Source organism: Corvus moneduloides, chromosome 5 (assembly GCF_009650955.1).
Source record: "Corvus moneduloides isolate bCorMon1 chromosome 5, bCorMon1.pri, whole genome shotgun sequence".
Taxonomy (NCBI): Eukaryota; Metazoa; Chordata; class Aves; order Passeriformes; family Corvidae; genus Corvus; species Corvus moneduloides.
In genome coordinates, this window is record NC_045480.1 from 239,366 (window position 1) to 266,963 (window position 27,598).

The following is a 27,598-nucleotide window of genomic DNA, read 5'->3' on the forward strand; positions in this document are numbered from 1 at the left end:
TTCAGACTCCCAAGGTCTCTTTCTGATGGTAGGCATCAGCTGTACAGGTATCTAATTTAGTTATTTCGAAAAATTAGGGAGAGAAGTAGTGTTGTGTACTTACTCCAGAAGAGCTCTACTGAGCTAAAGCTTCATTGTGCTATTGTGTAATTATCAGGTATTGGTGTATATTTTGGTCTGCATGGACTAGATCCTTCTGATCTTTTAAAAAGAAATGATCTTATTGTTCTTATTAAAGGTCAGGATTTCTATGCCCTCCTACTGGGCATGATTGTGATGAATAACTTGCTTATCTTAATCAGCCCTGAATTAAATATCTTCTGTCATTTCAGCATGAGGCAACTTCCCAGCAGCTTTGCTTTCTGGTTTGTTATAGTTCTGAAGTGTGGAAATGCCTGTTGAGAAGGATTTGAACATTAATTCTCTCCTCCTCTCCCTTTCAACATAGCCTGCAAAGTCAGTTACAAAACTAATTAGCTAACATTAATATGTGCACTGCTCTAGGGGCTTAAAAACTTAATTTTCAGTGATGATGAAAGCATCAGAGAAAATTGTTTGTTTGTTGACTTACATGGTAGTTAGTGTAATTGTAGTTAAATGCTTTAAATCACTTAGTTCTGAGACACTGTGGCTCATCTTCATGGAATATTTATGGCTCTTATGTTTATTTTTTGCTGATGCCAATTTTTGTTTTGGAAGGTAACTCCATTGTCTTCTCCCCTTCCCCTCAAGGTCACCAAGTTACAATGATATAAAGCAAATGTTCCTACAGCAGGATCTATATGTTACTTCCAAGTAATGTACAGTGATTCTCCTTGGAACCAGGCTGGGAGAGCTGGGGGTGTTCAGTCTGGAGAAGGGAAGGCTCCAGGGTGACCTTAGAACTCCTTGCAGGGCCTAAAGGGGCCCCAGGAGATCTGGAGAGGGACTTTGGACAAGGGATAGAGGGACGGGATGCAGGCAATGGCTTCCCACTGCCAGAAGGCAGGGTTAGATGGGATATTGGGAAGAAATTCCTGGCTGTGGGGGTGGTGAGACCCTGGCACAGGGTGCCCAGAGAAGCTGTGGCTACCCCTGGATCCCTGGAAGTTGGACAGGGCTTGGAGCAACCTGCTCTATGGAAGGTGTCCCTGCCCATGGCAGGGGGTTGGAATTAGATGGTCTTTATGGTCTCTTCCAACCTAAACCATTGCATGATTCCATGGGGCCTGAGCACCTGTTGGAGCTGGCCCAGCAGACATGCAGATGCATCAAGCTGCCACTGCCACCAGGGCTGGAACCTTCTCCACAGGTCCTTGGGAACCTGGTGAGGGTGGTGTCCCCTTTCCACACTGATTGTCAGCAGCCTGCAAGCTGCTGGGAGATGTCATTACAGGTGAGTTCTGGGACGTGTCCCCCCAGCTAAGTTAATCGTGCCTGAAAATAGGGTGTTGATAGTTTATGTGCATACGGAAATAGTTATTTGTGCATAAATGGGACATGCTGCCTGCTGAATTCAAATGGAGTCCTTGAAGCAAAAGGATTTGCAGGAATAAGCTCAAAGTACCAGTCTGAACTAACTCAGCCTTTACTCATAGGTGTTCCATCCCTCTAATCATCTACATCTTCCTTATCTTTCTCCCCTTGCTGTGACACTGGAGCTGGGACTTCCTGTAGACTTGCTGTGGTTTGTGAAGGCTCTGGGTTTTGGTCCATCTCTGCAGTACTGACAGGAGTGTGGCTCAGAACGCACAGCTGATTTTGGAGTCTCCTGGGTTTTCAGGTTGGCTGTGGACAGCATGGAGAGCACAGTGTGTGATTTTGCTTGTTCATGGGGGGAGCTTGATTTTTTCCATGGTGGTACAGAACTACAGGATCAGAGACCCAGTTCAGCAGGGGCTTGGTTATAACCGAATCCTTGAGGCACTATCTAAAATTCATTGCAACCTTGAAGGTTATCATATGAATATTTAAGGATGACTTCTAATAGTATTTGTCTCATCAGGATGAGAGGGAAGAGCCTCAAGCTGTGCCAGGAGAGGCTTAGGGTAGACATAAGGAAAAATTTGTTCACAGAAAGGGCTTTCCGGTTCTGGCACAGCTGCCCAGGGCAGTGGTGGAGTCCCCATCCCCGGAGGGATTTCAAAGCCATGTGGATGTGGCACTTGGGGACATGGGTTATTGGTGGCCTTGGCAGTGCTGGGTTAATAGTTGGACTCAATGGTCTTAGAGGGTTTTCCAGCCTTAATGATTCTGTGATTCTGTCAAAGTAAAGGAATGTGTAGCTTGCTTTGTTGGAATGTCTTCAACAAATGTTCTTCTCAAACCAAATGTATGTCCTCAGGATGCTTGGAGTAGCTGTACTTCTAAAAAGAGCAACCTGTGGGTCCAGAAATATCTGAATTTCAGAAATACCTTGAAAAATTAGAGCTACAAGTTTCCTGGGGAAAAACCCACTGTTGATCAGACCATCACTCTTTTCTGGCTCTCGTTGTTGAAGTTCACCTCCTTCGACTGTGGGTTGGTGTAATGGTCCCAGACATACCAGCAGACATACTCAGGCTGCCTGGCCTGAATACATCCTGTCTGCTGCAATTTTCTTCCCTTTCGGTGGGATCCTGCTTGCTTTGCTTTTACTCTCCATTGAAATGAAAGCTCATTCATGCCTGCTGCTCGCTTAACACACCCATGGTTCTAGAATCATAGAACGATAGAACGGTTTGGCTGCTAAGGGACCTTAAAGCTCATTTCGTTGCCCCACCTGCTGTGGGCAGGGACACCTCCCACTATCCCAGGCTGCTCCAAGCCCCATCCAACCTGGCCTTGGACACTTCCAGGGATCCAGGGGCAGCTGCAGCTTCTCTGGGCAACCTGTCCCAGTACTTCACTACTGTCCTCCTTGAGTTCCTACTGGTTTCCTTCCTGGTGTGTTTTCCTTCTTCAAAAAAATTGAGACAAGCTGCTCATGTAAATACTGGAGTTTATTAAGAGTTCAAGATGGCTGTTTCAATAAGCTTGTTTTTAAAGCCATTCTTCATAAGGAGCAAATAAAATCCAGAATGTGTGCCTTTCTTCTGGAAAAAGCACCATTATTTCATGGCTGAAAATACCAGAGCCCTACCCCCAAAGCTCCTGGAGCCCTGTGCTCATGAAGCAGTATCTGCAGAGGGCAGTTGCTGAGGTGGATGTAACAGGATGGCTATATGGAGCCTGGTGGCTGTTTTATGGTGGGAATAAAATGTCCAGGCTTTTCTTGTCAGGAAGCACGGCATAGGTTATATTAGTCAATTAACCTGGTAACCTGAATAGCTGTTTGTCTTCTCTGTGAGAGCCTGCACTGCTGCCTGACAAGGCTTTCCTCACTTCCTCAGGAGGTTTTTCTCCCATCAGTAACACACTCTTCATTTTAGATTGTCCATTACTCAAAATGTGTGAATTTAAAATATTCCTGGTAGGAATCGCTTTATTTGAAGGGTTCCAGGCCGGGTTGGACTGGGCTTGGAGCAATCTGGTCTAGTGGAAGGTGGAACCGTAGCAGGGGGTGGAACAAGATGATCTTTAAGGTGTCTTCTAACCCAAACCATTCCATGATTCCATGATATGGAAAAAAAATCAAGCTCAATGCAAATAGAAGTTGTGGACATTCTCACAGTTCGCAGTTATTTAAATATTAAATGCCAGAGGTGTATTCCAGGACATGCTTTTTGATGTGATTTCTTTCTAAGCTTGTCAAATGTTTTGCCTTTAAAATCCTCTTCCTAAGTGATTTTAAATATTCCTAGGTTGTCCTATTTATTGTGTCATCTGGAAAACAAGGGTTGGCTTGACAGAGTATTGAGGTTCATTATCTGAAATCCCAGAAAACCCATCATTAGGAGTGAGGGAAAGGCAGGTTCTGGGGTATCTAGATGTTAACAGCTGCTGACTTGTAAAGCCATGATCAGCCTCTTGACTGGGGAAAAGTTACAATTTCTCCCTTACAGCATCTGAAAATCTTTTAATTAAAAATTTGACACGCCAAACAAATATTGCAGGATAGATATGTGTCTGGGTTAAACAGGCATGGTACAAGCCTTGGGGGAGAGAGTGACATTCAAGTTATAGAACAATTATTTCTCAAATTAGTTCTTAATTTTTAGGGGGAACTTTGCAACATAACTTGTGCTACACCAGAAGCTGGCGTTAGGAAAAGGATGTTGCCTTAGGCATTTGCTGCTTTGGTTGCATCCTGGACCTCTGATTTTACCTGGTTTGGGCATTTTTATGCTCACGTGAGACACACCTGCAGAGCTGCCCCAGCCCTGGGGCCAAGAGCAGAAGGACGTGGAGTTGCTGGAGAGAGCCCAGAGGAGGCCCCGGAGCTGCTCCAGGCCTGGAGCCCCTCTGCTCTGGATCAGGCAGCCTGGGAAAGCTGGGAATGTTGCCCTGGAGAAGGGAAGGAGCCAGGGAGAGCTGCGAGCCCCTTGCAGGGCCTAAAGGGGCTCCAGGAGAGCTGCAGAGGGACTGGGGCCAAGGCATGGAGGGACAGGAGCCAGGGAATGGCTTCCCAGTGGGAAAGAGGGCAGGGATGGATGGGATGTTGGGAAGGAATTGCTGGCTGTGAGGGTGGGCAGGCCCTGGCACAGGTTGGTGTGGGAAGCTGTGGCTGCCCCTGGATCCCTGGCAGTGTCCAAGGCCAGGTTGGACACTGGGGCTTGGAGCAGCCTGGGACAGTGGGAGGTGTCCCTGCCCATGGCAGGGGGTGGAACTGGATGACCTTTGAGATCCCTTCCATTCCAAACCATTCTGTGATTCTATATTCTCAAAGCTACTTTAGACTTCAATAGGAGTCATGTTGCCAAATTGCACATTTTCTTTAGTAAAATAACTTCCTTTGAAGAACTAATAGCTTTTAGTTCGTCAGTCTCTTGGACATCTTCATCAGGACAGCTTGTTCATTGATTTTATAGCCATTAAACAAAGCACTTTGCGATAGCTGAAGGGGACAATTACAGGAACAACAACCCAGCAATCTGTTTCACACTTGCTTTCGTCTGCAATCTGCTGGTGTGCTTTAAATACCCGAACACTCCTCGTGTCCTTTTACCCAAGTGTGAGTTACACACAAGTTTGCTTACGAACACTCCATTTCTGTGGATTTGTTGGGTTTTTGCTTAGTGACAGTATCTACAATCTGCTCAAAATGCCTTTTTTCCCCCCTTTCTTTTTTTCTTTCAAAAATTAAGGAAAACTTTATCACATGCCTTTTATGGCAGTAAAATTTTACAGTTCTTTTAACTAGACTGAGAGCCATAGAAGCTCATACACCCCTCAAGCTTATCTGCATTGACCTCATCATGCCTTGCCTGCACCCCCAAGTTACAGAGACAGTCCTCTAGTTTTCTGCACTGAAAATGTCTCAAAATTATAGGTGATTTGGCGAAGCAAAGACCGAAAAAGGTTTCCAGAGGGTTGTAATTAGTGGCACAGGGTCTGGTTGGAGGCCTGTCACTGGTGGTGTCCCCCAAGGTTCTGTACTGGGCCCAGTGTTGTTTGAGTGGTTCATCAGTGATTTGGATGAGGGGTTGGTGCCTCCTCAGCAGTTCCCTGATGACACAGAGGTGGGAGGAGCAGCCAGTCCCCCCGAGGGATCTGTGTTACCCTTCAGATGAATCTCAACAGGTAGGAGAGATTGGCACAGAGGAACTTTCTGAAATTCAGCAGGGGCAAATGCAGGGGTCCTGCACGTGGGGAGGAACAACCACCAGGTCCTGGTGGACAGCCAGCTGTCCCTGAGCCAGCAGTGTGCCTTGGGAGCCAAGAAGGCCAATGGGATCCCAGGAGGCATCAGGAAGAACAGTGCCAGCAGGTCAGGAATGGGATCCTGCCCCTCTCCTCAGCCCTGGTGAGGCACATCTGGAGTGCTGTGTCCAGCTCTGGCCTCCTCAGGACGGGAGGGAGAACATGGATGTCCTGGAGTGGGTCCAGAGGAGACTGCGGCGCTGAAGAAGGGCCTGGAGCATCTCCCTGCCTGGAGAGGAGCCCCAGCTGAGAGGGGCCCTCAGCCCTGGGTGTCCCTGCTGCAGGGAGGGCTCCGAGCAGGGCCCAGCAATGGCACAGAGCAATGGGCAGGGCCCGCTCGCAGGAAGGGGGTGGAACTGGATGATCCTTAAGGTCCCTTCCAACTCAAACCATTCTGGGATTTGGTGATTGTGTGAATTAATTCTGTCCAAACAATGTTGCTGGATAACGGCACATTCCTTTCACCTTCAGCTGTGCTGGATGGGGGATGTGTGGGGCATCGTGCATTTTGTGGTGTTTCCTGTAGCACTTTTTGAGTGCTGTAAATGATCAGTTCGGGCTTGAAGTGTCAGGTTGCCCTGAATTAATGGGAAAATGTGGGTGGTGATGGTGGGAATTCTAGAGAGCGTTGGTGGTGCCTCAGTCTAGCTTAAAAGTAGAGGATAACTGGTATTGCTGTAGTAAGTAGTGATGGTAAATGTGTAAAGCTGTACAAGAGGTTTGGGCAGTTTCTGCATTTCAGGTGAAGAGCACTGGGTTTTCACTTGCTGTACAAAGTGTTTGCTTCTTCCTTTATTAAATATAGACACAGAATTCCATTGGACCCCTTGCTTCAGGGAATTCTGACTTCTGTCTCACCTGAGATTAGTCACTGGAGCCAAAAAGAAGTGTGTCCGCAGCTCAGCTAAAACTGAAATGCTGTTTCCAGCCCAGCTGTGTAGAAAGTATCTATTTTTTTCGTGTTAAAAAAGGGGAAGCTGCATCGTAATGCTTAGAAGTGCTTAAGAGCACAATAAAAAGATGTCTTGTGTCATGAGTGCTTGTGGGGATTTGCCCAGGAAAAGGTTTTTTATTTTAATAAAACATTTTGCAATAAGGACATATTTGCCATTTTCTGTATTCAGCAAGGAAACAATAAAAAAAGAGGATTATTCAATAGAAGCCTGACAGCATTTTGCTGGTGCTGTTATAAAAAATAGCAACTTCATTCTTACAGTAGTTATATACTGCTGCTAGTTTAATTTTAAAATGATTCCTACAAATCCTGTAGAGTGGGCATCAGACAGGTGATGACAAACAACAGCTTAAAAAGTAAATAACTGCTTTATGGAGATTCAGTCGGATCGTTTTCCCTCCCAGACGTGTCAGGCTCACATTGTGCATTCAGCTTTACTTCCAGTAACTTGTTAAATTGTAGTAATGTGAATATTTACCATTATCTGTATTCTTAAGCCCGTTAAAACTCCTGGAGGTTATTTTTCCATATTCATTGATACCCCTTTGTATTGGGCAAAACCTTTTAGATACATTTGTCTTTCATCTTTGTGTCAGAACAATATGATGATAATATTTTTCTGTTTAATAAATTAGCAACTACTGCGTGAGATGCAACAGATGGCAAGTCGCCCCTTCGCTTCCATCAACGTTGCCTTAGAAACAGATGAAGAGCCACCAGATCTCATCGGGGGAAGCATAAAGGTGAGAGCTGGGGATTTGGGATGGTCCTCACCACAATTAACCATGGATATTTAACACAATAATCCCAAATCCTCTCATTTTTTTATGTACCCGCAAGAAATTGTAAGCCCGGGAGGTCCAACAGGTACCCTTTTAATTTGCTTTTATCCCTTCAGATATTCACTCATAACTTTTAGGCTGGTTCACATTAAAGTTATGCGGATGTTGGATTTGAAGTGTTGGGTTTGCCTTGTTAGTTTTTATGCTTTGAAGCAGAGAAGAATTCAGCTTTACAGCAGAGAACACTGGGCTGCAAATGGAAACCCTTTCCCGTGATATCTCAAAACAAATGTGAATATAATCATGTCTGTGTACTGTAATAGTGTTAATATATGTCTGATTAAAAATACATATTCCAATATATCTTGTGTTTAGCAAGTAGGAGCATGAAGAAATCACTGTCGTACACCAGGCTGGCATATTCTTACACACAACACATTGAATTTTTAGGAAAAGCCTATTTAACAGGTGATGAATTAATTCAAAGGTCTTTTTGATGTGATGCTTTGACCAGCACAGACTTTTATACAAAAAGACAAAATGAAGAACCTGAGAACACTGATTATTTTTCTTTCTCATCTAAGGCAGCTAGATTGTTTTATTTTATTTAGACTTAAGTTTTTTGGAAGACTTTCTCATTAGGCCTTAAGGTTAAGAAGGGTAGATGTAGATTAGATATTGGGAAGAAGTTCTTCCCTGTGAGGCTGGGCAGGCCCTGGCACAGGGTGCCCAGAGCAGCTGGGGCTGCCCCTGGATCCCTGGCAGTGTCCAAGGCCAGGCTGGACATTGGGGCTTGGAGCAGCCTGGGACAGTGGGAGGTGTCTCTGTCATGGCAGGGGTGGCACTGGATGATCTTTCAGGTCCGTTCCAACCCAAATCATTCTGTGATTAGTCCAGATACTAAGTTTCTCACAATCTCTTACTATAACAAGAGAGCTAGTTCTTGTTTTCTTTAAAAAATACGTGTATTTTAATTATTGTAAAGCCCATGAAAGCAGTCTGACCCCAAAACTTCTGTTTGGTGAGTAATAATTTTTAAGGCTTAGCCTAAGTATCAGGAAATGCCGCCATTAAGGTTGCCTATATGGCTTTAGCTTTTCCTTATTTATGTGTAAATACGGTCTGTCATGGCAAATTTTAATACTTTTCCACTTGATTGGTGCCATGCTCCATGTTCTGGGTGGACACTGTGTAGAAACAGCTTTTCAGTATATTGAATCACAGAATAATTAAGGTTGGAAAATCCTTCTAAGACCAGAGTCCAACCATTCCTCCAGCACTGCCAGGGCCACCACTGCCCCATGCCCCCACAAGTGCCACGTCCACACAGCTTTCAGATCCCTCCAGGGATGCGACTCCACTACTGCCCTGGGCAGCTGTGCCAGGGCTGGACAGCCCTTTCTGTGAAGACATTTTCCCTAATTACCAATCTAAACCTCTCCTGGTGCAGCATTAGGCTGTTTCCTCTCATCCTGTCTTGTCCCTGGTTTGGAGCATAGTGGAAGTGAAGTAAAATTTGCAAAGGTCCTCAGTAATTCGAGTGATTGAGTATCTGGACCTCCCCTTGGATGCTCTGAGTGGTTCTCCTCCTCAGTGACTTCCTTTTGACTCCAGATCCTCAGATTTTCTGATTTTTTTTATCATTTCCCTGCTTCTGTCATGAGGCTGGTATCGCGAGTCTACCTGTAATAGCTCACCCAGACTTGGGAATCCACACTTGCGCACTTGGATTGTCACTCACCACACTAGACTGAACCTTTGTTTCACTGCTCTTCCAAAAAGATGTGGGATGCATATGGATGTTGCCATGGGGCTGGAGGCAGATCTGGGAGGATGTAGCCTGGCTGCTGATAGTTTTGGGTTGCAGTCTGTCTGTCTGAGGCCCTTCCCTTCACCTTTTTCTGTTTCTGGAAGTAAACTAGCTAAAAACACCTCTCCTGTGGAATCAGGCTAGAACAAAGCTGTCCTAAACTTTTTGATCTCTGACAAGTTGTCTGCACTCAAGCTACAGAGAGGATAAACTTTGGATCTCTTCAATTCCGATGAGTGCGTTATTTCTTCTCTTGTTCTGCTGCCCTCATCTTGTCTGGCCTCCTTGGGTTACTCTAGAATGGATGAAGAAGCTGGTTTGGAACATAATAAGTAAGACTGTGGAGAAGTACCCTCTTTTAGACCCAGAAATCGTTATCAACTGGTAATTGCCTCTGTGCTGATAACTCATATACATGTTTCTTAGTGAATTTTGGGCACAAATGAGACGGTCTGATTCATGCAAATGGCACAAACCTGGTACAGGAATCTGGAGCCGAGTAGATGAATGTGGACCTGTAATGTTGTGTCAATGGGTAACTTCATAAAACCATCGAGTCAGTGTTTTGGGTTGGAAGGGAACTTAAAGATCATCCCATTCCAACTACCTGTCATGGGCAGGGACCTCTGCCATCATCTGCTGGCAGATGAGGTGCAGAACAAGGACGCGTCTACATGACAAGGAGAGTTACTAAATTTTATGGGGTTTATTTAGTTTTTTCTCATCTTGGAGAACTTGGGTAGGGAATAAAAGTAGTCATAAAAGGCTGGAGTGTTTCACAAAAGGACAGGAGGCTTGGGAAGGTTGTGGGCTGAAAGCAACTTGGGGAATGATGCTTCCGAGTCTGACCTGTTGGCTCCTGCATGGAAATGAATTTAAAGAGAAATGAAAAACCAGTCTGAGTATCTATGGGGTGTTATGAATTAACGTTAGCCAGCAACTTGGGTTTTTCTCCTCATCCCTTCTGCACCTGCATGGCAAAAAGCTCTTGGCAGGAGAGAGCTGCAGGAAGGTGGGCTGGGGCAATGCAGAATTGGACAACTGCACTTTTCTTTGTGGTTGCTTTGTGGTCTGGCTGTTCTTTAACTCTTAGCCAAGAAAAGAGGGAAATGTTACTGTGGTGCTGGATGTTGTATCCACCCTCCAGTTCCTCTGCCATCCACTATGTCAAAATTTGAGTCTTCATTTTAATGCAAGAAAGCCAGACCTGCATTATCATGAATTCACTGATGGTTTTCTTTCCCCATGGGAATCAAAGCCATTGGTTAATGAAGAGTTGATTTGAAGGTTACAAAGGAGAAATGGAAAATGGGATGTCTCGTCTGCAAGAGATTAATTTCCTATTCCATTGTCCATAGCCAGTTGGCAGCCAGTGTCAAGCTAGTTCCATCCTAAGCTAATGTTTTCCAGCTGGACAGTATTAGAACTGTATTTTCAATTAGTATTTTTCCTGGGGTGCTTAGGAGTAATAGAAAGTGATTTACCTGCAGGGAAGCAATTCCTATTAGAGGCTGCAGCTAGGCAACACGTAACCAGCTGCTTTGGTTTATTTGCCACTCAACAAATACCCACCAAATCACAAATCTACCACTAAATTTGCTTAGTTATTACAAAATCTGTTGGCTTCTCTCTGCAGCTCTTTGTGCATTCAGAGGTGCTGAATATTGCATTTTTTTTCCTAAGAGTGTTTAACTTCCTTGGGTGCCTGGGACTCATCCAAGTGTCTGAACTGGTATTGCTGTAGCTTGGGCTTTTTTAGGGTTTGTTATCGAATTAATCTAAGTCTTGTAATCCTCTGCAGCCATTTTTAGAAGCTTTCCCAAAAGAATTTGGGAATTTTATAATTTTGACATTGATTTCCATGTATCTTGAAGTTGCTAAAGGCAAGAAGTTACCTTGGGAAAAACATGCACAGCCTAGCAAGCAAATGATGAGGTTGAGCAAAGCACTTACAGGGTCAACAAGAAAATTGTTGCATTGGGAAAAAATTATCCTCAAGTTGGAAAAAAAGGTATTTTGGGATCTTTTAGAGCAGAGCTGGAGCAGTCTTTGCTGTGCTGTGTTTAGTGATCCAGCACATGAAGCCAGTGCTAAGGGTTAATTATCTGTGCATCCATGGTCTTTAGTTTCCTAAAGGGAAAGGGAGAAGCATTTGGTGAGCAAAATCCTTGTGAAGTTCATTTAGCATGTTCTGTACCATTGTGCCAATGTGCATTTAATTCTGCTGTTTGAGGGCTTCACTGCAAATTCTGAATCAGACAGCAAGCTGATTCCTTAAAAATAGCAGAAAAATAGATGGGAAATAGCATCTTACTCTAGTAATTAGTTTGCTTTGTTATGGGAGAAAGTGCTGTTGAGTGGTTTAAAGGCTGCCAGAAGATCCCATCTGTTCAAGAAGTGCAGAGCTAAAGTGATGAGCTGATTTGGGAGTGGGCAGGGGGTACCACAGATTAATTAATATATTTTCAGTCTATTTGTATTTTTTATCCAAGTGATGCCCTTGTTAAATTCCTTTTATGTTGCAATGAAGTTGCAACCAGCAGTAAAGGAGCAGAGAAATGAGTCGTAAGTCCTGTGCCACAGGGTGCAGGGTTTGGGGAAGCTGCAGGGTGAGGAATGATTTGAAATGAAGCATCTGCCGGCTCCAGCACTTCTACAGGGTGAATTCATCTTAATTTTGACACGTAGCTTGATTTTAGGCTGTTTCATGCAGCTGGAGTTCAGTGAAGAACTAAGGGCCAAGGAAGGAACTGATGGTTTTTACAGCTTTTATCCTGTTCTGGTTGTCACTCTTGATGACTCACTTTCCCCTTTACTTCCCACGTTGCTGACCTGCTTTTAGTCCATCAAATCTGCTGATGGACCAACTTCTGTGACCTCCCAAGCTACTCACTCACAGTGAGCTGGGTTAGTGTAAGCGTGGCACAGACACTCCACCGAGCTGAGACTGGGGGTCCTGTGCAAGTAGGCAGATTTGGAAGGAGGGCAGGCTTGAGATCTGATGTATGAAAGCCACGTCAAGAAGAAATGACCAGGCTGTGTCAAATCGTAGAACTGATAAGGGTGGAAAAGACCTTTAAATCACCGTGTGCATTCATGAACACAGCACCACCACTGAGTTGACCATTAAACTATGTCTTCAAGTACCACATCCACAAGGTTTTTGGACATTTCCAGGGATGGTAAGGCCCATTTCCATGGGCAGCCTGTGCCAATGCTTTACAAGTCTTTCCATGAAGAAATTTTCCCTAATATCCAGTCTAAACCTGCCGAGGCACAGCATTTCTTCTTGTCTGATCGAGATGTGTTAGAGGGGGACAGGGCAGCTTAGGGTTTTTCAAGGGTGATATAAATAAGCTGAAGGTCATTGCTATCCTCAAAAGGATAATAGTTGCAGGAAGGGGATGAAATTGAGGTGGGGAAAATAAACTGAATAATCCTGGTCTGTTGTGGCAGTTGCTGGAGATGGTTCACATGTAGCCTTTGAGGCCGGAAAGGCTGGTGTGGTTCTGCCTGCCTGACCTGGCTAGGGTAGGCTCTGGGCCTCTTAACTTGCCTTTGGAAAGGCAGTTTAATTTCTAAAGTCTTATTTCTGAGCTTTCTGGCATTTACTGGTGTTAGGAGCTTTTCCATGCGTTAACACCAAGGAATTCCAAGGCTGTCAGTTTGTAGCTGCGTCTCTGTCTTTAGCAAAACCACTCATTAGGCTCCCTCCTGTAGATCGGGGTGACAAAGGAACACAGAAGGAGGACACCCCAGCTTGTACTTTCTATTTGGTGTTTATTCCCCTTACACTGGCCCACTTTTAGCTCATGGAAAAGTGTGGGATCCCCTTTGAAGGAATGCCAGTGGTAGGAAGGGAGTGTTCCCTGGGCAGCTGAGATGTGTAAAGCAGATTAGCTGCACTAGAATTCCATGTAGGCTGGCTGTGGTCCCTCTTACCAAAACATCAACAAAAATACCTGATAAAACCTTCACCTGATGAATTATTTCCAGTTAACAAGTGCCCAGGATCTTGCTTTGATTTCTATTGCAAAATTAAGGGAAAAAATTAGGGGAAACTTTTGCTAGTCCTGTAATATAATATGGAACATAGATATTTGGAAGAGAGCTGTCATGAGATCGGCAGAGATATCTGTTAAGCCTGCCTTGTATTTAGGGAATACTTGGCTGATAAGTGATTTTGACTAGTTTTAGATTTGAGGACTGTAAACATTTCCGCAGGTTGGACCCTGATTTTAGCTGATAAGGAGGAATTTGCTGGAAGGAGAGGAAGGAGCATGAAGCTTCCCACAGGAGGAGGATTTTCTAAGTTCATTTTTTCCCCTCTAACGAGCATCTCTCTGATTGAAGTACTAATAACACCAGCAGCTTCTCAACAGCATTATCAAGGACTTATTTGCATTCATTTATGCCAAGCAGTTGTTTTGTGTGTTGTGTTTGCAATCTTCCTCCAACTGTCCTGTTTCATTGGGTTTTTTTACTTCTCCTTTTTCCTGTGCAAAAACCAGCTGAGTGCTTGAGAAGAACTGTGCAAGTTCTGCCTGTTCACCCATACAAAATCAAAATAAATACCCACCACTGGCTATATATATATATATATATATATACATACACATATGTGTATATATATATCTCCCAGATTTGCTACCCATGGTCTTATCCACTCCCTCCCTGGGGGAGGGCTGGGAATTGAAGACAAAGGACGAGTGTTGGCATCCGTGAGTGGCAAAGCTCAAACTGTGACATGAGATTTGGTCATTTCAGGGGAACTGCCTTGGAGATCCAAATTCACCTCCCAAAATCCTTCCCTTCACCCCGAGCTGGTGGCTGGGTGCTGCTGGACTGACATGTGCACTTGAAAATCCAGAGCAGTTGTTAAATAAAGGGGAAACAGACTTGGGAACTGGTGCCATGTGGGCTCCAGATATGGGGTGCTCGGATCTGCATTTTCCATTTCAGGCTGTTAACATCCATATGAGGGTTTGAATATGATTTTTATTCAGTTCCTTACATGCAGCAACCCAGTTTTGGGACCAATTCAATTCATTCCCCAGCCCCTTTAAAATTCCAAGGTAGATATCAGGGACAAGGTAAATGTAAATTATTAATCTAAACTCATTTACTGTGAATTATTGCTGGAAGTTCATTCATCTCTATCTTGCAGGACACACATACTACCCTGAGAATATGATTTTTAAAGCCTAATAATCTGTTTTTAATAGGAAATTGCTTGTAACTTGTTTTGCAAATGTTCACTCAGCTTTTAATGGCACAATTTAAAAACTTGCAAATGGAATTTGACCCTTTTTCTACAGAGAGAAATCACCTGAACAAGTGGAATCAAATAATAAAATGGAACCGTTTGGGTAATGTTCCTTTTCTCATCTACCACCATAAGATTTTTCCTTTATTTTAATTTCCTTCTTGGAAATTGAAAACCACGTAAGAGTTATTTGATCAAACCAAAGAAACATGTTTTCTTGTTAAGGAAAAAAAATACTCCATGGTATTTTTTTAAATACATCTTGAAAAGCAATATGCTGGCAGTGTATCACAGAACCTAAATAAAACTGATGCTGTGTTTGTGAAATTATACAGAATATTTATTGTTCTAGCCATTAGTTTTATGTGACACATTATTAACTTCTTGAATTTCTCAAGTAAAAGCAACATAAATAGAAATAATGAGATGAAATAAAAATGTTTAGGTTGAGCATCACACAATTCAACCTGCTTGGGGAAAGCATTTCACTTTGAAATTGACTCCCAAGGGAACTGGTGGTGTATTCCACACCTGGGTCACCTAGAAATAGGCCAGACAAATTCCTGGGAAATGCCCTGTTCATGTGGAAAGTCATGCTGGAGAAGCTGGACTAATTGAATCACCTAATATGTCTTTTATTGATTTTAATGTCTATAATGGTTTATGCTTTATGCATGTTAAATACACATCAAATCTCAGTAACAACTGGGAATACTTGGTTTTTTAGTGCTGGTTTGGGCCAGTAAAATAATCTGTGGAAAACAGCTGACAACAGATTTTGCTGCCTCCGGGAGCAACAGGGTTGTGTCACCACTTACTAAAGTACTATTAACTTCCTATTTCCACCTGGAAAAGAGTGGTCACTGTTTCCAGGCTAAGAGGGTTTGACTGGCATTTTGCTCTTTATTTGACATTTGCATCATCCTAATTCTTGGAGTTCTTGGGGGTTTTGCCCATTATTTCCATTGATTGTTGCTTTGCTGCTCTGGAGGAGCAGGGAAAGCCCTTTGCAGGGAAGGGTTCAGGTTATTCAGTGCAGGGGAGGGGGATTCTGTCCCTGGGCCCCCTCAGGTGGGACCCCACCTGCAGAGCTGCCCCAGCCCTGGGGCCAAGAGCAGAAGGACGTGGAGCTGCTGGAGAGAGCCCAGAGGAGGCCCCGGAGCTGCTCCAGGCCTGGAGCCCCTCTGCTCTGGAGGCAGCTGGGAGAGCTGGGAATGTTGCCCTGGAGAAGGGAAGGAGCCAGGGAGAGCTGCGAGCCCCTTGCAGGGCCTAAAGGGGCTCCAGGAGAGCTGCAGAGGGACTGGGGCCAAGGCCTGGAGGGCCAGGAGGCAGGGAATGGCTTCCCAGTGGGAAAGGGGAGCTTGGGCTGGGATGTTGGGAAGGAATTGCTGGCTGGGAGGGTGGGGAGGCCCTGGCACAGGTTGGTGTGGGAAGCTGTGGCTGCCCCTGAATCCTTGGAAGTGTCCAAGGCCAGGCTGGACACTGGGGCTTGGAGCAGCCTGGGACAGTGGAAGGTGTCCCTGCCCATTGCTTTAAGATGAGCTTTAAGGTCCCTTCCAACCCAAACCATTCCATGATTCTGTGATTGGCTCCATGAAATTGTCCCTCCAGTGCACTGGAGACACAGTTTTCCATATTTCTTTGAGGACGAGAGGTACCTCAGGGCAGGGGCCTGATGGCTCAACCAGCTGCAGTTGTCTGTCCATGGCTGTTGGCCGTGGTTGTTGTCCACCCTCTCCAGCACCAGGGCTCTGTTCTCCCCCTCTCCCAAGGTGGGACTCTGCTGTTCAGGCACCTTGCAAAGCACTCCTCTTGTGATGAGTGTCTGAGGGATGCACCTTATTTGAATAGATTTGAATAATGTCTACTTTATTGTGCCATTAAGCCTTCAATAAAAAGGAATCATTTCTACAATTCAACAGTGGGTTTATCAAAACACTCTGAATGGAAGTTGCTGGCAGAGGCAGGTTTTAAGCAACTGGTAGAGGTTGTTACAAAGTTTAGAAATACACCTATTTTATATATCTTTCTTAAGTTTGACTGTAAAAGCCATCTCTCAGATCTCATCTCTGCTTTCCAAGTCCACTCAAAATCTTCTTGCAGGAGAACAGCTTGGATCTGCAACAAGAGGGTATGGGGCTGTGTCAGGAGAGGTTTAGGTGGAAATCAGGAAAAGGCTCTTCCCCCAGAGAGTGCTGGGCACTGCCCAGGCTGCCCAGAGAATGGGTACGGCCCCGAGGCTGCCAGAGCTCCAGGAGCGTTTGGGCAGTGCTCTCAGACAGAGGGTGGGATTGTTGGGGGGTCTGGGCAGGGCCAGGAGTTGGACTGGATGATCCCTCTCGGTCCCTCCCAACTCAGGGCATTCCATGACTCTGTGATAAGGGTACTCAGAAACCATTGGAGTGGAGAAAGAAAGGAGACCTGAGCTCTTCTGAGGTCTTCCCACCAAAATTCCACTTGATGAAGCCAGCCAGCTCCTCTTTAGACCCTTTGTGCCCTGGTGGCACCTACGTGGGTTGCATCAAAACACAAGCAGGGGCAGGGCAGGGCAGGGCAGGGCTGGCGGTGGGTGAGATCCGCAGTCCAGCTCGCAGTGAAGTCGCTGGTTGGAATCTCACATTTTCCTCCCCGTGTGCAGAATCGGGTCCCTGGCTCCACCGCTGGGTTTTCTGTGTCTTGCAGAGGGCACAGTGTATCCTTCACTCCCGGCTGACCTCCTCCTTACATCAAATTCCTCATTCCTGTCACTCAGCTCTGAGTCATTCCCTCGGCTGCGCTTTGTCTCTTGGCCCGGCGAGCACACGCTCAGAGGCGAGACGCAGAATGAGTCACAGTTCAGAAAACAGGTGCCTGAACTGGGGCTGTCAAAAATAAATGTGCAGGACTTGATTCTTTGGCTAGCTTTTGTTGTTATTAACTGCAGCTTGTCTCAGGAAAAGCTGGGTTTGATGGACAATAGGCCATTTTTTTCCCTTTTAGTTTTAAGATGGAGCTTAGTTGCAGCAAAGTGATGTTGTGCTTAATTCCTTCTAAATTAGTTTGCAACTGCCTGATAGATTTTGGGTGCATCATTTTCCTTGCTGTGCATGGTTGAGAGAAATAAAGTTCCCCATGCAGGGAAATACTAACAATTTTTTACTAACTCTCATCTTATTTGGTGTTGTTCAGCCTGGAAAATAAAAGGTTTTGGGTTGACCTAACTGTAGCCTTTCAGTACCTGAAGGGACCACCAGGAAAGCTGGAGAGAGATTTTACAACGGCTTGGAGTGACAGGACATGGGGAATGGCTTCCCACTGCCAGAGGTCAGTTAAATGGGATATTGGTAAGATATTCTTTTCTGTGAGGGTGGGCAGGCCCTGGCACAAGGTGCCCAGAGCAGCTGTGGCTGCCCCTGGATCCCTGGCAGTGCCCAAGGCCAGGTTGGACATTGGGGCTGGGAGCAGCCTGGGATAATGGGAGGTGTCCACTGCAGGGCATGAGATGAGCTTTGAGGTCCCTTCCAACCCAAATCACTCCATGATTCTGATTCTTTTCTGAGCAGGTCGACAAGGGAAGGGAGGAGGCTCAGGGCTATGTCCGATCCCCACCTGTCTGTGCTGTGGAATCAGGAGAGCAGAGAGGAAGATGTGTGACCTTGAGGACCAAAATAAAAATCCCATGGAAGGGGAAAGATTGTGCCCACAGGGACTCATAATGAGAGTTCCTGCTGCACACTCAGGGTTCATTATTTGGAAAGGGCAGAGGAGGAGAGAGGGTCTTGCCTGGGGCTGAGAGATGAGCTAAATTCCCCTCCAAGTCCCTTCAGCTCCCTGACTGAGAGCTATATAATGAACAACTTCTGTTTCTTTCTATTTTATGATGTGCAGGAGACTCGGGGTGATTTTGATACCACAACAGAGGCAGTGTCAGAGCCCGAAATGCCTTCAGGTCACTGGTGGTTGAGAACAGCAGATGAGGTGCAGAGAGGGGCTCTTGGAGAGCTGGAGGAGGCAGTGCTTGTGTTCAGAGAAGGAATTCAGAGCATTGCTCTTTCAGTTGACCCAAAAGAAGGCTGAGATGTACCACAGGGTAAAGCCCAGGGAGAGGGTTAAGGCACAGAAGAACGTCAGACAGATGAATAAATGGAGGTATGAAAACATTTGAGGTTAAAAGAAAGTTTCTGGTGGCAGACTGGTGAGATCCAGGACCAGGGAGCCTCTGGAAAGGTCTCCCAGAGGTGATGGCACAGGCTGAAAGTGTAACTACTTTTAAAGCAGAGAATTGTGCTTTTATGTGCCATTGCCTGCATTAGTGAAGGGCTGGATTTGGTGACTCTTGAGTGTGCTGCTGAGCATCCTCATGGGTTGGAAGGGACTTTACAGGTTGTCTTGTTCCATTGTCTACCATGGCAGGGACACTTCCCACTACACCAGAGTGCTCCAAGTCCCATCTAACCTGGCCTTGAACACTTCCAGGGATGGGTCAGCCACAGCTGCTCTGTGCTGGGGCCTCCCCACCCTCATGGGGAACTATTCCTTCCCAATATCCCATCTATCCCTGCCCTTTCCCACTGGGAAGCCATTCCCTGGCTCCTGTCCCTCCATGCCTTGGCCCCAGTCCCTCTGCAGCTCTCCTGGAGCCCCTTTAGGCCCTGCAAGGGGCTCGCAGCTTTCCCTGTGTCCTTCCCTTCTCCAGGGGAACATTCCCAGCTCTCCCAGGCTGCCTCCAGAGAAGGGGGCCTCCAGCCCTCGGAGCATCTTCATGGGCATTAATCCATTAGGAGTTAAAAACAAATACATTAAAAAGTATTTTAAAATACAGTTTCTTCTTATTCAGTTGTTCCTTCATTCTCTTCCCCCTATCACTTCTCCACGTGGTCTTTGCTGCCCATTCTGCTCAGCGCTGAGGGTGAGCACAAGAGCTCTCTGTAACCCCAAGTACCATCCTCCAAACTCTGGGATTCAGTAGAACTGTTTTATTAACAGTAGAATAAGTAAGATACTTGAGTGTCTCCAAAAGAAAATCAACTTTGTGTTCAGTTCTTGCTCCCACCCATATGTCAGAAGTCTGTGGGCTCTATTCCTGCAGCTGCCTTCTCTGTGCTCTCCCCATTACCTCTGGCAGTTGAGTCACTGTGGGGTACAGCCCCAGGATGTGCTTGTTTGCTTGCTGGGAAAAGCTCTACTCTGAGTTTGATCCCTTCGTTGGGGGCGGGGAGGTGAAGAAATCTGCTCTCATAAACCAGGCAGCCAGCAGCTTCCATCACCCAGCCCGTGCAGCACGTATTTATCTGCCTTGCACAGACCAACAAATCCTACTGCAATCATTGCAGTAAATGTGAGATATGGAAAGTTTTAAGTTTCATTTTGCTTGCTGTCGTCTCCTTTTGTCTTTTTTATTGAGCAGAAGTAATTTAACAGCATGTTTGACTCCTGTTCGGGCTTTTTCATGGCTTACATTGTATTGAGTTTCTGTTGAACATTTGAGTACTGTGGTGTAGTTTGATGCCTGATGGAAAAAGCACTAATTATTTCATTAATACCAGAGCAGAATTTGTCCATACTAAACAAGAAAATAGAAAGCACTGAGTTTATGGGGTAAAATAGTGTTTCTCAGCTTTTTTAGCTGATGTGGAACAAAAGAAACTCTCTTGAACCTGTACTCATTGGTATACACTTGCATCCTCATCTTACTGTTGTTGCATCCCACAGTAGTGCTGATCCCATGTAATTGTGTATGGGATTGGGGCCAGGCTCAGGTGAGAACATACTTTAGTTTCTGGGCTGGCATTTTGGTTTTCTAATGACATCCTGAAGTTGGCTGTTGATCATTTAGGTAAAATCTTCACAAGACTGCAGTGGGAGGGAGATGGTCACAGACACTGAGGGGCAGCAAGGGATCCAGTCCCCTGCTCCTCCAGGGTGGGAGAAAGCTGACTGCCCATTATATATTAGAATCACAGACTGAAAGGGCCCTTAAGGCCCATCTAATTCCACCTCCTGCCATGGACAGGGACACCTTCCATTAGACCAGGTTGCTTCAAGCCCTGTCCAGCCTGGCCTTGAGTACTTCTTTTTGTTCTTGGGAAAATGTTCTTTGCTGCGGTAATGCACTGAGTGCTGTTACGGTGGTACATGGACTTAAATTCTGGAAATAGAATTTTGAGTACCAAATCACCATGGTCGGGCGTGTTGATATCAGTGACATGCTGCTGATGGGGTTGATGGAAAAAACCCCTCGGTCCTGTTGATTACATAAGCTGCTCCTTTGTTATTGAATTTAGGGAGAAATACAAACCTTGTGTAGTGCTTGACTTTTTAATAGCCTGATTTTTATTAAGTGAATGTGTTTTCTGATGATGACTCGTGTTTTGATTGTTGCTGACAGTGGTTTTAGCTTTGCTGGCTGCGTGCTGGAAATTTGCCAAGCACGGCAGTGTGGTTCGTGGTGGTTCATGCCCTGGAGCTTGTACGAGCTGGGAAAGCAGTGCTGGGGGAAGAGGGAGGTGTAACACACTGCTTAACATTTGTTTTCTCCCATCGCTTCCCTCACTGCAGACTGTACCAAAGCCAATCGCGCTGGAGCCCTGCTTTGGGAACAAAGCAGCCGTTCTCTCCGTGTTTGTGAGGTTGCCTCGAGGACTTGGGGGTATTCCACCACCAGGACAGTCAGGTGAGGATTACTGTTGTCTGATAGCTTGGAATATTAACTCCATACTCCTTCCCCACCCTTACAGATTCACCTTCCCGGATCCCACAGAAGCCGCTGTAGCCACAATTCAGCTTGGGATGTGCTCAGGGTATTTTAGGCTCCCTGGTTCGGGCCCTGCTGGCTTCCAACATGAGCTTTGAGTTAATTACTCAGGTCGTTGATGGATGAACATTTGATATTGGACTACGCTTTAATTAACATCTGGGTGGGGGAAGGAGGGATCTGCTACAGACATGTTTGCAGTAGTTACTTGTGAAAGTAACTGGTCACTTGGCCTATCCAACTTCGTTCCCAGCTCCATTTGCAGGGGGACATCAAGTCAGAATCATGGAAAGATTTTAGTTGGAAAGGACCTTAAACACCATCCAGTTCCACCCCTTGCCATGGACAGGGACACCTTCCACTATCCCAGGTTGCTCCAAGCCCCATCCAGTCTGGCCTTGGACACTTCCAGGGATGAGGCAGCCTCAGGGCAACTTGTGCCAGGGCCTCCCCACCCTCACAGGGAAGAATATCCCATCTAACCCTGCCCACTGTCAGTCTGAAGCCGTTCCCCCGTGTCCTGTCACTACAAGTCCTTTCAGAGCATCTCTACCCTCCTCTTAGGAGCTCTGGACAAAGAGGTTTTCTCCATCCAACTTAAGATATCCTTGTTCTCAACCCCTTCACACCTAAAACTGATGTCAGGGCATCTCCTGGGCAGTGTGGAATTTAACTGGGTTCCCCAGTGCCCAGCGAGCTTGGTGAAGGAAAGGCTCTTGAAAGAGGATTAGCAGGGTTTGAATTGGATGGTTTGGTGTTGAGCTGGATTGAGCTAAGTCCCTGATGTGGGTTTGTCTGTGAATAGACTGGGGAGGCCCTGGCACTGGGTTCCCAGAGAAGCTGTGGCTGCCCCATGTCTAGAAGTGTTCCAGGCAGGTTGGACGGGGCTTGGAGCAACTTGGTCTAGTGGGAGGTGTCCCTGTCCAAGGCAGGGGGTGGAACTGGATGGGCTTTAGGGCACCTTTCAATCCAAACCATTCCATGATTTCCTCATCTGCCATGAGGAGGTTGCGGAGGTGACGTATCCATGGGAAGTGCGGTGAAACCTCCATACACATTTGCTTTCAGGTTTATTGTAGTCCATCTACAATAGAGAATAGAGAAAGGCACCTTCAATATTAAGGGTTCAGGCTTCAATGTTGAGAGTTTTACATCCAGTAATACCCACTCCTATTGCATCTTTTCCTCCTGCTGTTGCTTCTAATTAAATATGCAGTATTTCAGCTCCTTTCAGAATATTGGCTGGAGTTTAATTCTTAAGCCAAAACACTTCTCTAGTTTATTTAAAAAATTCTACACGTTTTGTGGCCTGGAGGGATTTTCTCAGCTGTTTCTGAAGGATTTGTTACTGTGGCTGTTCTGTTTCCTGACTCTTTGTTTTGTTGCCTCAGGTCTCGCAGTGGCCAGTGCGCTGGTGGACATTTCACAACAGATGCCAATTGCCTACAAAGAGAAATCGGGCGCGATACGAAATCGGAAGCAACAGCCCCCTGCACAGCCAGGAACCTGTATTTGATGCATGGACATCAGAAACTGTCTAGGGTTTTAAACAAAATGGAAATGTAATACCGAGGAGGAGGAGAAAGATTTCCATGTTGTGTCCCAAGAGACTAGAAGCACCCGGAAAAAAACACAACTTCCTTGAACCCAATTTTTTTCTCTCATCTACGTGCTAGTTGGCTTTATTTGACAACTGCTCCACTTAAGTTTTACTGACACATGGCTTCAGATTGCTCCTTTGTTTTCTTCAAGTTTAAACAAAATAATTTTATTGCAGGTGCGGTACGGTCCGATGCCGCCATTCCTGGTCAGTGTAAATACAACAGTAGTCCAATATGAATGACACTCAGGTTTCTACATGGGAAGTGCTTTGTAGTTCATGTATTTATCAAACTGTACAAAAAGAAAAAGATCCAGTGTTTACAGGTGTCAGCTCTCAACACATAAACACTACTATTAATCTTCAAAGCATCTTCATCCTTTGTTTTCATTTAATATTTAATTGTTCCCTCATTATTTCAGTGGAACTCTCTTCCAGGCACAGCCTTTTTGTAGTCATCATGGTCCAGGAACACAAAAGCTTGGATGGTTTAAAGGTTATGTTGCTCAGACCACGTGAAATAACTGGAAAGTTGGATGTTGCTTTAGAAAGACTCGGTGTTTACATAGTCTTAACCTGCTTGGAGTACACCACACACAAGTGCCTAGACTTGAACAGATCTAGAGAGTGAGGAGACTGCTACACACGCTGCTTTTTAACATAATTAAATTCCTTTTAAAGGTATGTATACTCACATCTAGAGTCACCCAAGGCACTCTGTGTTCTCTGTCCCGTGCAGTCAGAGGAAAATCACATTTTCCTGACCAACCAACTACTCACCCAGATGGAAATATCTGGAAGGCACGTAGAGTTTCAGTATCTCATAAGAAAACTCAGTTTCACCATCATTTTCATAGAGGCAGTCTGTGTTCCAGGTCAGATACATCATATTTTTCTGATTTTGGCCTCTTTCCTCCCCTTCCCTCCCGCCATCCTTCTGGATAAGAGCTGAGCTTGGAGGCATTGCTCCTCAGTGGTTATGATTTGCTCCATCTTCTTACAGGGTGTGAAAAGCAACACTCTGGGTGCCAGATCACTTGAGGATGAAGTAAAAAAAGAACTTTAAATAAAAATGAAGCAGAGCAGCTTTGTTTTGCCACAGGTTTGAGTTCTACATGATCAGATCTGGTATTTCCTGTTGGGCTTGAGCTATGTTTGATGTTGAAGAAGTGGCTGGTTGGTGAAAGGATGAGACTTGCAAACAGCGAAGAGAAGGTTTGGCATTTGGGGGGTGCATCGAACCATCTGAACTACTCTGACAAGTTGGGACTGTATTTTGAGGCTCAAGGCTGGACTTAACCCATCCATCTGTGTGTGGTGGTGCTCAGTGTCTCCCTGGAGCTGGGAATGTGGTGCAGGGCCAGGGCCACACGATGCTGTGGTGCTGGAGCTGGTAGGAAGATGTTAGTGAAGATGCCAAACAAGGTGTGTGATTGTGGCTTCATCACAGTAATTGAGGATTCACCCAGGTCACTGGGTTGGTGGGTTCTGTTGAGGACATCTGCTATTTATTAAAAGGAGAAGTAACACACGGAAGGGAAGTGCTCTTGGACCTGGCCAGGTAGCACCTTTCCAAGCTGAAACCCAAATAACTGCATCTTTTTTGTGTGTGTTCTGGTGATCAGTCACATATCAGCCACTCATTTCTGGAGTGGTTTTTTTCTAACCATGTATTTTGAAGAAGCTCTTTGGAGCATGGCAGCATCGCAATAAAGAGGTGAATTGCTGGGTGGGTCTGGGCAGTGGTGATGAGAGCAGCCTGATGGTTTAAGGACTGTTGTGGATGATAATTCTGATTTAACGTGTCATTTAACAAGTGCAATGAAACTGAAAAAAAATATTGGGACTGCAGAAAAATATTGGGAAAAAATGCATTATATATATAAATATATATAAATGCATCTCTTTCTAAACTAGAAGTTTAAATGCTCTCTGGGAAGAAGGAATTATGAGAGGAAAAGGCTTGAGCTTTGTCTTAGAGTGAAGGGATTTAGTCAATTTAAGTTTTGCCTGATGCACGGATTACCTCAGACAGATTCATCTCCTGATAATATTTTCTAACTTGATCAGTGATGGGGTTAATCTGAACTGGAGAAATTAGCCTGGACTAAAATCCCTCCCCTGTTACTACATGTTTTCAGCCATTGTGCGCATCCTCATCTTTGGAGATTTCTTCTTGCTTCTCCAGCTGTTTTTGGGAGGAGAACTGCCAACCCAGATGGTGAAAGCCCCTGTGCTTAAGTTTCCGTCTTCAGGACAGCCCTTGAGCAGGTGCTTAAAGTTGTTGGGTTTTCCTGATCAGAAACAGCTTTCAGAACTGTAGGCCTGGAGGGGTGACAGATTTTTACATTAATAAGACATAAATATGGAGTTTGGGAGGTTTTCTCACTCCTGGAGAGCTGGGCTATCTGGTCTGCACACACAACCAGTGTGCCCAGGAGTGTGGCTGCAAAATGAGGTGTCAGATATTGGAAAAATGAGCAAAAATGATCAAAGTCAGGGTTTGTTAGAACCAAAAAATGTAAATAGAGGGACAAGAGTTACTTGTATAAATAAAAGGAACCAGCTCCCTTAGGATGTAGCTCTGCTCTGCATCTGATCTCCATCTTGATGAGGGAGAACTCTCATACATAGCTCTGCTGCAGTTTCATCCCAGCTTAGAGGTAAACAGGGAAAAAAGTGGGAAAGGATAGGGGAAAGGAGAATTGCTGGTGGTTTATCACCGGGCCAATGTCAAAAGTGAAGGATTTTAGGGTTTATTTCATTTGGAGGTGAGGTGGGGGAGAAAGAGCAACCTTATTTCATGGGAGAATCTGTACATAGATGACAAATGACACACAGATTTTGCACTTGTACATAAACTCTACAGTAATGTGCAGAACATGGAGAGATTTAAAGGGTATATAAATCAGAAAAAAATCTTGAATGTATTTTTGATGCATTTTAAATTATGTATGAGTTTTGTCTTAGTAACTTCTTCATCTGATCAGTATTAGATAATTTTCCAGAGCTTTAAACATCAGATTATATCATGACATCTTGTAAAACAGGGAGGCATAACTTGACTTCTGTATGTTCAAATGCATTTCACTTAAATGTAGAAACCAAGTAAAATATGGCTTTTCCATTTGAAAGAGAGAGTAATAAATGTCCTTGAAGTGGTCACCATGTGGAGGATTAAATCAGTAGTTTACGGCCTTTGTTACTAAAATTGTGGCAGTGTTTCCATTCAGAATCACTATTTTCAGGTGTTTATAACTGGCTGAAATTCAGCATTCAATGTCTCAACTCTCCGAACATTTTTATTCTGTGAGAGGAGCCTTTAAAACGTTTAATAATAAAATTTCAGAACTGTTGGGGCCCTTTTATTCTAGAAAACAATGGTGCCATTGGATCTCCAAATCTCCAAATAGCACTTTTTTTTTTTTTTTTTTTTTTTAAATTCACCATTTTCCGTGGGTTTTAGCCCAGAATTTTCTCTGGACTAGTTGTAGCATGACCTTGCCACTCTCTGGCTCAATATTTTGGATACAAGAAGATTTATGAGACACAACTTTTCGGTTGTTATATTCCTCTCCCTGGGCTTAAAATGCGTTGTATTGAAATTACCAAAATAAAGCTATTTATGATGGGGTAGTGCCTGTGATCAGTATCAAGTCATGGCATATAATGTCCCAAAATTTGATGGTACAGTGCCGTTGGTGTGGCAGCCTCCACGGGCAGAGCCACACTCCTTCGGGGAGTTCATGTACTAAAGATTGCTCAGAAGCACCATTTCTCTGCAGGAAATGTTACCAAGATCCACATTACCAAGGCACTGGGTTTATGGGATGGTTGTAAACGGCAGGTCAGCTTGCTTGGCCCTAAATGAGCTGAAAGGAGGGTTTGAGGCTGAAATCGAACTTCAGGCCTTTTCCATAAGCTGCTGGAATTCAAGTGCCACAGAGCTGGGCTGCCCCTCCATCCTTTGCTGCTCCAGGTGTTCCCAGCTGCTTTTCCTTTTCCATGAGACCCTCAGTTAGGGACAGGCATCAGCTGCATCTCAGAACCTTAAACCCCTTTTCACTGGAAACAGGGATTTGCTGCACTGAGCTTGTGAGAAAGCAACGAGCAGACTCCGCGTGCCCGGAGCAACTTCCGACCTCGTCTGTCCCTCCCAGTAAGTGGTGGCTGTCTCTGCCCCTCGTGGTTTATCTTCATTTGGGAATAGCCCGGGGAAGTGGAGGGAAGGGGTTGACTTGGCCGAGCCTCCTGGGCTGAACTGCAGGAGCAGGTGGGAGAGGGAGCTGGGTGGGCTTTAGTGGGAAGGTGCTCGCGGAGTGTTGGGGCTGTGGAAGGAAGGGAAGGGATGGCTTGGGGTGTGCTCCTCATTTTTGGATGTGTTCTTTGCAATTTTAGTCAAATTCCTGGTTTTTCTGTTGGTAGCTGCTGAAATGAGCTGAGTTTCCATGCCAGGACTACTACAGTATGTGTATATGCTGGTTTTTTCTGCATCAGGGCAGGTTTTGTTCAGTCTGTTTCTTCGTTCTGACACTACACAGACTATTTGTGTGCGTCTTCCAGGTACTATAATTCTTTAGACATTTCCTCTCAGTTTAGTATTGATTAGAAAAACCTCAGCAGTAGAAAGAAGGAAAAAAATAACAATTGTCGCAGAGTGTATCATATGTCAGTCCATTTTCAAAAAAAAAA

The 27,598-nt window shown here is 45.1% G+C and overlaps 1 protein-coding gene across 2 annotated transcripts in view; it reads left to right on the forward strand.

Annotated features, from left to right (window-relative positions):
• ATRN (attractin) overlaps positions 1–27,587 on the forward strand; it is a 154,573-nt gene extending 126,986 nt beyond the window's left edge. The window contains exons 27-29 of one of the 2 annotated variants that reach the window (XM_032110582.1): positions 7,351–7,458; positions 21,111–21,225; positions 22,698–27,587. In XM_032110582.1, the coding sequence (XP_031966473.1) occupies positions 7,351–7,458; positions 21,111–21,225; positions 22,698–22,822 (348 nt within the window). In that variant the 3' untranslated portion in view covers positions 22,823–27,587. The remainder of the gene's footprint in view (positions 1–7,350; positions 7,459–21,110; positions 21,226–22,697) is intronic. The other variant, XM_032110583.1, reaches the window with a different exon arrangement.
• The last annotated feature ends 11 nt before the right edge of the window (positions 27,588–27,598 follow it).